This window comes from Lonchura striata, chromosome 3 (assembly GCF_050655825.1).
Source record: "Lonchura striata isolate lonStrDom1 chromosome 3, ASM5065582v1, whole genome shotgun sequence".
NCBI classification, from domain to species: Eukaryota; Metazoa; Chordata; class Aves; order Passeriformes; family Estrildidae; genus Lonchura; species Lonchura striata.
The window spans coordinates 109,809,950-109,822,663 of NC_140705.1; the positions used below are offsets into that span (position 1 = coordinate 109,809,950).

General features: G+C 33.9%; 1 protein-coding gene across 6 annotated transcripts in view; it reads left to right on the forward strand.

Moving 5' to 3' along the window:
- The window catches only part of KIF6 (kinesin family member 6), a 149,719-nt gene that overhangs the window by 62,267 nt on the left and 74,738 nt on the right, over positions 1 to 12,714 (forward strand). For all 6 annotated transcript variants that reach the window (XM_077781856.2, XM_085576098.1, XM_085576097.1 and 3 more), the window contains one exon: positions 974 to 1,183. In XM_077781856.2, the coding sequence (XP_077637982.2) occupies positions 974 to 1,183 (210 nt within the window). The remainder of the gene's footprint in view (positions 1 to 973; positions 1,184 to 12,714) is intronic.

The following is a 12,714-nucleotide window of genomic DNA, read 5'->3' on the forward strand; positions in this document are numbered from 1 at the left end:
CAGCTTTGTTCACAGAAGTAAAAGGAGAAAACTTGTTCAAACCCATGTAAGAGTTAAATGGAAAGAATATAGGAAGACTTTGAAGACACAAGACCAATTTAGGGAGTCTGCAATAGTTAGCGACAGCACATCATCGCTAGAACATTAATAACATGTCTAATGTGGTGGGAAGTATGGAAGCTGTTGAATAAACTATGAGTTCCCTCTTGCCTACAGTAGCTAGAAGCTGTCATAAAAACTGAATTGGAAAGTATTTTATTATTATTATTACCTGGTCTAGTTAATAATATTCCCCAAAGACTACTTAGAATTTCTGCTGTTCATTAAGAAGATTAATTAGGATCAAAAAGAGTACCTATAAAAAATATATCACAGGGACTTCAGTGTTCCTAATAGAATGCATGCAGGATTTCCATTATATGTCCTCTATAAGATGTTAGGCAAAATGTATTTATATCTAATAAACTTCCAGTAAATTCACAGTGTTATTGGAAGAAACTTCCAAATCACAGTGTCATTGCAAGAAACTTCCTAAAAACTTTTTTTGGAATTTTAGTGAACCTTTTGTTAAAAGTTTACAGATGGGATATACTTGCAAGGCTACCTGTAAATTAAGATGTTTTTTCTTTTGTTTGCAAGTTTTTTTATTACAGAATTTAAAAAATGAAAAGGGACTACCACCATGACAATAAGATCCCGTTTGTCTGTAAATGCTTTTATCAGGAGTTCATTGAATGGGAGCAGCCATTGAGATCAATGTGTGACTTTGTTGTTTTAGTACAGAACTAATCTACTGTTTGGAAAAACTGAGGTGGATGAAAGTAATCACAAAGAATATGCCCAACTTTATTTTCACATTCACACATATGCTTCCATAATGTGAACTGTTTCACCCTGGGGGGGAAAGAAAAAGCTTATGGACAAACAATGATGGCAGTTGCTTTAAGAAAAAAATCCTTAATATATTTTGCAGACATTCTGGTAACTATGCTAAAAAAAGAAAAAAAGAAAGCACGAGATGCTCTTTCCCAGCTTAATGCCACCTCTGCTGGTTCTACAGCCTTGGAGCAGTCTCCTATGAGCTTGGAAGAAAATCAGAGTCCATCTAAGTGTTTTAGTCTGAAAGAGGCAAAAGTTTTGAGCTCTTCCATTTCCAGACTACCTTTTCTTTCCAGAGCAACAGGTTAGTGTAATTAATTATGTGAACAGTCATTGGATCATTCCAATATGATTTACAGTATATCCTTCAAATGTGAACAAAACAAGGAAGCTTTATTTTCATTACCAGTAATATTGTGCTAATTCTATATCTACAAATGCAGGGTTTTAAATTTAAAGGCTTCTAAGGTGCTGATGGCTTTTACAAACTTCTGTAAATACTCTGTTGAACAACCCTATGGAACCATAGTATAAATTCAGTTGCAGGCCCTTGTTTCTTTCAGTAACTTCACAGAAAAAAATGGGTGAATGAGCATAATTCATTATGAAATATAAGGAAATAATATTTTTCCCCTGGAAGATCCATTTCAATTTATCCATATAAGTGATATTACAGGATTTAAGTTCATGTTTAAATCATTGTAGAAACAACTCAAACAATTGAAATAATATTGACCAGTTAGCATGGATTGCATAAGTAGGGCAGTTTTTATAGTAGTTATTTGAAAAGGATTAAGTGTGGAGCATTGCACTTTTCTTTCCTTCCATCATTTGAGCCAGCTATTTATGAAAATAGGTAACAATATTCTTGCAAGTTGTTAATTTCAAAATCCACATTAAAAAAATCTTCTAATAAATGTAGATAGATTTTTCTTGCATGGTTTCATGTTTTCTTCATTTTCTAGTTTAATTGTTCAAATAAAAAGATTTTTTTTTTTGGTGTCAACAGGTTCTAGAAATGCTTATGGTTTTGTTAGTAAAGAACATAGCTCATCCTAGATTATTACATATGACTATTACATATTCATGATTTATATTATTGTATACTTTTTATGCATTTGGGGGGTGGCTTGCTGAAAGAAAAGAGTTTTCAACGTGAAACTCAGACACGGCAGCTGGCAAGTAGAAACTTATATTTTGCTAGAGTACTAGTGGGAATGGAGTTCTTAAATTATGTAAGGTTGTCAATTTTCCTCTAAAATTACATTGCAATTGAACTAGTTTTCGCACTTGTAGTTTTGTTTTGGTTGCTCAGCTACTGAGGAATTCCCTTTGCCTTCTACTTTTCCTATTTACCACCCTTCTCATTTTATCGGAAGAATTTATTTGGTTTGGTGTCACAATAGTATAAAGTAAATATAATTATGTCCTTATAACAGAAATCTCTTCAATACCTCAGAAACATGCCAGCAAATAATAGCTATATTTTATCAACAAATTGCTAGTATAATTGCATCTTTTATACAGTGGCATTTATTCTTCAGTCTTTAAAAAAAACCCTCATAAGCATCAGCAAATTCTTAATATTGATAAATTTTTATAAACATAGTGTAGGTATGTTCTATAAGTTTTCTTTGAATGTAAAGTAGGAAGTTTGAGAATGTCAGTTCAAATTGACTGGCTGTAGAACCTTATCACCTGCACTCTGTGCTGGCCAGGCTGGATGGGGCCCTGAGCAGCTTGATCAAGTGGAAGATGTCCCTGCTCTTGGCTGGGAGGTTTGAACTTGATCATCTTCAAGGTCCCTTGCAATCCAAGCTATTTTGTGGTCCTTTGCTAAGTTTGGATGAGGCGTCGTTCTATCTCAAGCACAGAGCCTCATTTTTCATCTATTGAAAGCCTGAATGATGTGCATCACTGTAAAATTGTCTATCCATTTCAAAATCCATCTGAACTATCTATCTATCTATCTATCTATCTATCTATCTATCTATCTATCTATCTATCTAATCTATCTATCTATCTATATATCTATATATCTATATATCTATCTATGCTATTTTGTCTATAGGCTTTAAGAATTCACTAAAGATTGTGAAAGGTCTTGGGCCTGAGCCAGAGTCAAACTCCCAGGTAGAAGCTTTCATGTAGTATTAAAGCTATTCTTCATCATTTAAACCCTTTGCATCCTTTACATTGTTTATGAAGATTTCAATTTACAGCATGAAGGCTATATGGTATGCTAACTATTTGAACAATTAACTTTTCTTTTTATTTAATTCTGTACTCTCAAAACTGCTATCAGCCTGATTTATTGCAATATAACATTTCTAGTATTTCTAGTGTCTCTAACGTGTTTTCCATTTTCCTATCTCATTTCCTTATCCTGAAAATTAAATTAGGAAATCAAAAGAAAGGATAGGAAAAAATAGTTAGTTTAACAAAATAATTGTTGGAATGCCTATCTAATAATTTGTTAAAAATATTTAAAGCCATTCATTTATTTTGCAGTTGATTTATTGGGTAGCTTTACATTTGCTTGCCCAAAAGCAGATCTTTACCATTCTGTGATAGAATAACATTCTTACCATTTTTTCCTATATGATCTAGGACCATATCTACATTGAAAGATATGTGTATCCAGGTTTCTCGTTTATCCTATCCAGACATTTCTTGAAGTAGGAGAAAGGCAGTAATACTATTTCACTGCTGAGCTTGATGTAATAATCTGTGATAACAGGAAATTTATCTTGATCTCATCACAGCAGTAAAACAATTTCTGGTCCAAATTTGTCCCTCAGCAGGCTGACTTTGAAGGTAAATGAGTAGTGACTCCTACAATGGTTAATGTTTTACAGGTACAGCTGTAATTTATCTCATTTTAAGTCAATCCTGTATTGAATGTGCATGGTCTTTTCAGAAGAAACTGAGTAAATATAAAAAAATCTTCAAAGGTTTGACATATGGTATTATTTACCTTCCTGTACACTCTGCCTTTTCCCCACCATGTGTATTCCTGAAACTCTAAAGAGAAGCCTTTAATGGCAGTACAGATTCCAGGATTAACAAAACCTAACACCCAAATTTAATTTCCACATAGGTTTTGGGCACCATTATATAATATTATCAGCTGATAATACTAAGTTTTAAAGAGTTTATTCTATGGAATTATAGATTTTTTTTTTGTTATGTAAGGGTACTCAAACCCCCTGCCATGGTCAGGAATGCCACTCACTAGACCAGGTTGCTCATGGCCCCATCCAAGCTGGCCTTGAACATTTCCAGGGATGGGGCATCCACAACTTCTCTTGGCAGCTGTGCCAGTGACTCACCACCCTCTGAGTGAAGAATCTGTTCATAACATGTATTCTAAACACACTGTCTTTCAGTTTAAAACCATTGCTCTTTATCCTGTCACTACCTGTCCATATCAAAAGTCCCTCCCTCCTTTTTATAAGCCCCTTTAGATAATGGAAAGACACAATGAGATCTCCCTGGATCATTCTCTTCTCCATGCTGAGCAACCATAGCTCTCTTTGCCTGTGTCTGATTTAATGTTGAAAGGTACTTTTTCTGAACAGGTATGTCTTTAGCTGCTTGATTGAATATCATATTTGAAATAATGTCACTAGTTAAAGTGACACTGTTGAACATGAGGTTTGATACCACTGGAGACCTAACTAAAAACAGTTGAAATTGGACATGTGGGTCATTGTTGTTTTGTATTGTGCTTTTTTCAGTTTGTGTCAAAGTCTGGATTACGCTATTATTGACAGCTACAGCAGACGAATATGCAAATGCAGTGTTCTAGTAATGCCCTAGCTTTCTCTGCTGATGTTGGGTCACATAGCATTGAATTCTACATTAGTTAAAAGTGATACCAGTTTACATGCTGTCAAATTTATTTTTCTTGGATCCCAGAAGACCTTTTAGGAAGGAATGGATGGCAGGCAGGCTGCCTGGAAGCAGCAAAAACTGCCTGCTGCTGTAATTTTGTCAAGTCAGAGGCATAACACAGTAAACAAACCAAAACTTGGTATCTTAGTGCAAGTGTTACACTGTAAAATGAAATAACTTGCCTTTTAATTGTCCATCACAGAGAGCTCTAAATTATAAATCCATAACTATATGAGGGAGAGTGAGTGAAATAATCTGACATAGTAGCTACTGTTGCTATTGAATCATAATATCTTTTATGAATCTGAAACTGACATAACTGGCTATTAATTTAAATTATGTTTCAGATTAATATTCCAGAAAATGCAAAGATAAGTTTTTGGCATAATAACCTGAACATTACAAATGCTTCAACAATATTGCTTTTAATATAATAATTTAGTTCATCATAAAGTATCTACTTCAGTTTTATTTGTGTTAATAATTCATACCTTCTAGACATATAATTGTAGAATTACATATAATCTTCCTTAGGAGTTGAGTCAATAGTAAATTAGTAGTTTCAGGATAAATCAGAGAATGAATGAGTCTAGCAAAACAAGAAAAAATCAAACTTCATCAGATGGTAAAGTGATAAATATTGTATTGTATTTTACTTTTATTGCATTACAGCACTTCTGTACTTCTCATTTTGGATTTAGTTTATGATTTCATTAATTGCTGCTTGCGTCTTAGGATAATTCTGTCAGCATAGAAGATGTATGATATAATTTTTCCTCCTGATAGATTTGTTTTTCTCCTAATATAAACAGTTTGGTTACCAGAAAACAGTGTGACTATTGTGACATTTAAAACTACAGTAAATCTTGGTAGGAGGTTCAAGTGGTTGTACATGCTGGTGGATTTGAGAGTGATTATTTTGTTCTCACAACAGATTTGGTTAGGATAATGTTTTGATCAGTTTGAGCCATTTCCTTTTTCTTTCATTGAGAAGTTGTGAAGTTTTTTGAGAGTTTTGTGAAGAATTTACCTCTTTTGTATCCCATTCATGATTTAAGATCACTTTTTGCTCTACACCATGAAAACACCTACATAAAAGATTATTCCTGCTGAAGGGCTGACATGCTGGCTTTGAAATGTAAAGTGAGAGATGGTTTCTATAAACAGATGATGCTTATAAATATCATGAAAGTAGTGATGATAACACACATACTGCTCATTTCTGAAAGCTAATTTTTTTTGTCTTGTATTAAGATATTTTAAAATATTTATCTTGTGTATTTTATATATTTATGTAATACTCTGGGGAAAATGCTTCCTTCTATTGTCTGAAAACAGAAAGTTCCCTAATGCAAAGGACTGACTGAGGTTGTCTATCAGAATCTCTTGTCTTTCAGTTCATAGGAAAGGCAGAAAATTTTTTTCAGAAAAATTAAATGCTTAGCAAACCCATATGTTTCTTGGAGCATTTTCCGTGTCCAGTAGTGTTTTGGAATATCTGGGAGCAGAGTCTTGGCACTGTGCTCATGACAGATCTTTGGTTAACAAACACATGTAGTCATTTTATTGCTATTTGGCCTATAAAAGAGCTCACTTGGTGCATTTAGGACACTATTCAGAATTACTGTTGATCTTTCTCATTAGTCAGAAAAGAAAGTATGTTCTACATTTTCTGTTAGAGGTCCAGGAAAAAGTATACATTCCATTTGCTCTCCAGCTGAAATTCTACCAGCTCCCAGTAAGATGTAGTACATATTTCATTGCTACTGTTAAATCTTTGTATATTGTTAGATCTTTGTAACAACTATTTAAAACAAGATGCGTTGTTTTGCTAATTTAGTAAGCATTAAATATTTTCTATAATGTAGAGTGATTATTCACTATAATATATTTTTCATTATTGCCAAGTTTAAGGATCAAGCAGGAAGTATCAGACTTCACTGCTTAATTTAGTTGTTTCAAAAAGCCTTTGAAATAAATTCAGCAAATGGTAACACTCAGCATAAGCTTTTGAACAATTTTATTGAACTTTACTTCTGATAAGCTTAACAAGGTTATTTTCTGGTATTTCAAGTTACCAGATAAAATATGTATTGCTAGGGCTCCAATTTATGTCACAATTATGAATGGCTGTCTATCACCAATGAGACACATTTGTAGCATGTAGCTATGTAAATTTTTTACTTTGTCATGTGCTGCTATATATTTTGGTATCTCTTGTCTTTAAGATCACAGTTTTATTCTTTTTTAATCTTGTGACATAAACAAAAAGTAAAAATTAAAAGTCAAAGTAGTTTCTAAAACATAATTACCCTCTTTAAATGCACACTGACTGCTATAAATACCAAGCAGACTAACTCTGAATTTATAGGAGGCTCAACTAGCTTCTGGGGCTTGATATTTTGTTTGTTTGGGTTTTTTCCTACAAAGTCTATTCTTCTATCTGTACTGCTTCCAAGGGCTTTATTTTGTTGGAATTCACAGTGAGTCCACTGTGACTTTTGCTTGAGTGAGAACTTCAAACTGAACTTACTGAGGTTAGAGAACAGCAAAAAAAAGAACTGTTAAGAAGTTTGAGACTCCAGAAACATCTCTGTAAGGAGCAACACATGACTATTCCTTGTGACAAGGAAATATAATTACATGTTACAGGATTTAAAGTGAGCTCTTGCAATTGATATTCAGTGAAAAAACCCTATGTGTTACAATTTTAGTAATCTTAACTAAGTGTTTATAAATATGAACATAGGGTTATTTTTACAAGATGCAGCCCAGATTTTTCTCTTAGGACCTTGGTTCCCATTTGCAACTTCAAAAGCAAATTTTATAACTGGTAAGGATTAAATGAGAGTGAGGAGAGGATCATTAGTGAAGTACTGACACTAATATTTTAGAGACACTGAACTTTACTCATATATTGAAAATGTTATGTAGAAAAACTTACTTCTTCCATCAACAGCTTTTTCTTTCTCCACATTTATTTGGTATTAGAAAACATTTCTGTTTTTTCTAAGATTCTCATCATGTTGTTCTTTCCACTTCTCAAGTGGGAATCTCTTCTGATGTAGAACGAGTGTTTGGAAGCTTTTAAAGATGCTTTTGGCAGTCTTTACTGCCTTCCCCTTGAGTCTGTTTAGATGGGGAAACTTTCCAGTATTTTTATACTAGTTTACTGTTCTCTTATCCAGATTAATCTGCTAAATGTAGCCTAGTGTTCCTTGGAAGTTCTCTGCTATTTCAAATCTTTTTGGCTTTCTGTTTCATTAGCCATATTTTGGCTGTCTAAAAATACTATTGGATCTTTCAAACTAACTCCTTAAAGTCGTTTTGGGGTTTTTTCTGTGGTGGCTGAAGCTCAAACTCTTGATATTTTAGAGGTAAAATATGCTTCCGAAAGTTTCTGCATGCTTGAAGGGTGATCAAATTCCTTTATATATTGACTGTCAGGTTTGGCAAATACCTCTGTAAAACTTCTTCCATATTGTTGTTGTTATGAACACCAGTCCCAGAGACTACAGTGCCTTTTCACAGAGCCCCTATATGCACATTATGTATGCATATGAGTAATCAAAATACTAGAAAGTTCTTCTATTAACTTAAACTTTAGATATTTCTATATAGATATTACCAATTCTGCTAAATAATATAATAATCTAGATTTCTGTCTGTCTTTTATTTGTGAATTTAACCTAAAAAAATTATTTTTCATTCTGTTCCTGGTAGAAACAGATATTTTCTTGAATCTCAGCATATTTGAATATAAAATCAGAGTAGGAATTAGTGGAAATAACCCACAAATCCCTACCTTTTTTTCCTGATATTAGTACATTTAAGCAGGTTAAGTTTAATACAAAAGTTTCAGGCCAATTTCATGCTTCCATTCCTGTACAATTTTTCCGTTTAAGTTTTGTATGCCTGTTTGCCTCAGTCACAATTGGCTCTTAAGTTTTGGATGCTTTTGTGAAAAAAATCATTGGACAGTTCACTTACCTCTGATGCATCATCTTTTTTCTCTTACACTTCCAGCTCTGAAATATTGATATAGTAACTGTGCCTTTTGATTCATTAATGTTCAGCCCTGCTATAAGTTCAGAAGGATACTTTCAAAATAATAACATTATGTTCACAGGTTATATTGTATATTTATTATATGTTGTGTATTTAGGTTAATTTGAGAAAAAATAGACCATTATTGACATCTGTGTGAAAGAGTAACCACAGAAATGGAAATAAGCTAACAACTAGAGATGGAGTGTTACTTTGTTTTCCACACTTAAACACTAAGTTTGGTAGATTTTACTTTTAGGCCAGGTAAAAGCTCTTACTGATTTTCATTGCAGGGCTGGTCTTACAAATCTTTCACTGAAGTGCTCTGCTGTAACCATCGACCAAACCACAATGAAAACAGTCTTTTTGAACTTTTTGTTCATAGAGTCATGTAGCAGACAGTCTAAGGCTTCCTTAAGGCAATTTTGGCATTTGAAATTATTACACAAAATTATACAAAGAGCTGAAGTTGTTATTTGTAAACCTGTGCATATCAAAGATCTTTCACATGCAGGTAATTATGCCATTTTCCTGTAGCAGATGTTATTTGACTGAAGAAATTATTTAACATTTGTAAGCATGTAGCAGTAATTTTGGCTCTTCTTCAAATAACTTGTATCTGACTTGAATGCAGTGAATGGTGGAGCTGGGAATGACAAACTGTCTATTTTTGTGTTCTGTTACACTGTGATCATGTTTAATCTTCTCTCCCTTAATAGTTTCTCTGTTTTCCATTTTTCCTGGTAATATTCTTCCTGGAGGTGAGTAATTTGGTGATAATTGAGCAAAATATTTGCTGAAAGATTTTGTTGCTGTTGTTGCTGTTAATGATGCTATGCTAAATACTCACACAAATAGCCCTATCACACTGTGAGCCCCTTCCTGATATTCAGCATAATTTTACTAAACCCTCATAATAAAAGTTAATTTTTTACTGTTTCCTAATCATCATACTAATGTCCAAGAATTTTCTATAACCAGTGTTCTCAGCCTTTAATGTGTCTTGACTAATTATCTCAAGTCTTTTTATTTTAGTCACCTCATGGCCCTTGAACTGCTTTTGCATGTTCATGTTATTTAACTTGCTTACGGTTACTATCTTAGTTATTGTAATGTTTATTTTTACCCTTTAATTTCTTAAAATGAAGATCATCTCAGAAACAGCATTCTGAAGTTCAGCTCAAGGCAAAACTAATATAGACATGTAACCTGAAAATCTGGTGCTGTTAGTATCAGATGCTGTGTTTGAAGGCTTCTGCAGTTTATTTTATTATGCATATTGTGATGTTACTATTGCTTTCTGCTTCCATTTTAGGCTTTCTACTACCTAAATAGAAAAACCTTTGAGAACATCAGTTTATTATGCTGGAAGTCACAATAAACTTTACCAAAAATCTAAATGGAGAGATTAACTTCTTAAATATTTGTTATGTATTTAATCTTATGAGGAGCAGCTGAGGGATATGAGGTGGTTTAGCCAGGAGAAAAGGAGGTTCAGGTGGACCTTATTGCTCTCTACAACTACTTGAAAAGAGGTTGTAATGACCTCTTCTCCCAGGTAAAAAGTGACAAGATAAGAGGAAATGGCCTCAAGTTTTGCCAGTAGAAGTTTAGATTGGATATTAGGAAAAAATTTTACTCATAAAGGGTTGTTAAGCATAGGAAAAGGCTGGCCAGGGGAGTGGAGGCGTTTCTGTCCCTGGAATTATTCAGAAAATGTGTGGATACAGCAGCTGGATATGGGTATGGATATGGTGAACATGGTGGTGGTGCTGGGCTGACTGTTGGACTTAGAGATCTTGGTCTTGGACTTAGAGATCTTTTCCAACCTTAACAATTCTATGTATCTATGATTTTCACTCTATTTTAGGAAGACACTGGAAGGTTTTGTTTTCTTATTCCTCAATGGAAATGTCAGTCATTTGGGACCTGCCTTTTTAAGAAACCCTGCTAGAATTTGCATCTATTACAAAAGGGAAGCTCTGTGGTCAGGCTATTGTTTCAGAAGTGTCTTCAACGTTGGCATTCCCATGAGGTGCCCCAGACTTTTATTGTTTTCCACACTTTAGTCTGATTTTCTCCAAATTTTTAAAAATAAGGAATAGTTTGAAGGGTGCCAACCATGAGAGGAGATGTATGTTTTTATATTCCTATGCTGAATTTGTTAACTGTAGCTCTCAATATTAAGTAATTGAATTTATATTTAGGGGGAGAAAGCTTGGGTAAATTGAGTCATGTCTTGAACTTTTTGAATAAAATAACTTTAATGCTGGGTTGAAAATTTCTATGATGATGTCTAAAACAGTGGAGAGGGACTCAAAAAAAGGAAAAAAATTGAAAAGAAAATTAGTCTTTTATTCTCTCTTATACTCTGTTTCTGGACTTTTTTAATTTCAATGGCAGGAATCTTTTTGATCTGTTTAATGGAATAAATTAAGAGACCATGTGCTGGTTACAAATAGCAAATGTGTTTCTGAATACTACTTTTGTCTTTCTTATGAAAATACTGTGGCTGCCAGGAAACTGTTGTAGGAGTAGACAGTCAAAGCAGTTGATACTACAATAGTTATTGTACCTCACACTAGACTGCCCAAACTCTGCGAGGAGAAAATTCATTTGTAAGGGGTAAAAAGGAAAGGGCAGGTATGGAGTTCCCTTTTATAAATAGGGTAGAAAGGAGCAAAAACGTTGCTTAGGATGTGCTCCTAATGAAGCTGTGATAGAGATCAGAAATGAGAAAAACTGTCGATTTAAAGGAAGGAAGAGCTAAGTTATTAGGAAATGAAAAGGGAACCCAAGAGAGTTATTGAAGGGAGTTATAGAGAGACAAGAGAGTAATAGGTGTTTTGAAATTACACATGCAGTAAAATGGAAACAACAGTTGGGAAGTGGCTGTTTGTGATCCTTATTTAACCATAGCACCCAAAAAGAACTGAAGGTTCAAAGACAGAGCCTCAGAGGAGTTACATTTTAGATTTAACAGGGCTTCCATAAATTAGTAGTGCTATAGGATGCATATATAATTGTGATCCCTTTGGTTAATTTGCTAGTCTTTAAGAAGGAGAATATCGGTCTGGAGTCAAAGCAACAAGGTTAATAGAAGATTTTTTTTTTTCTTTATTGATATTTTTAAATGCTTGGTTTCAAAAAACTGTGTTGTTACAGTCAAAGACCTAATTTTGTCATAATAGATATTATGTAGGTCAAGGTCTGGTAAAACACCTGTTAACAAAGTCCAAAAAAATATGGTTCAGTCATTGACAGCCTGTTCAGCTCATCTGATGAGCATCATGTATTTCATGATCTTCTGTTGCAGCAGCCCAACTGTTTGTTATAGAGGCTTTCTCATTAAAATTTCCTTTTTTCATCAGCCTCTGAATGAAGCATTAAAAGTGTCAATGCCAAGAATAACAATGACTATGTTATGTCATGTTCCAATGAATGGTCTCTCTGCAGGTTTTCATAAGTGACTCTTTACAGTGCATTTTCATGTGAGGCTGTACAGAGAGAGGGGAGGAAAAATAGCAAAATGGAAAAAATGCAATAGTATCAGGTCATGCATGGATGAAGTAGTCAGTGTGTTTCTTGTTTGGAACATGTTTGATACTATTTTTCCTGAGAAATGTAAAAATGAATTTATTATTACTGGACTGCAATGCTTTGAGTGGTTAAATATGTACTACTGGTGTACAGTTCTGGGGCTAAAATGAGGTTTTGTGTGGCTGAATGGAATGCCCAGCTTGGTTGGATTGAAAAATGTCATAAGACATTTTTTTCCCCAAACATTTCTGCCAAGTGCGTACAGGAAGTGGCTTTGGCAGTTGTATCCAAACAAGTAACTTCATTTCCTGGAATCTGCTTTTTGCAAAATGTGGACTTTAGGAAAGAAAG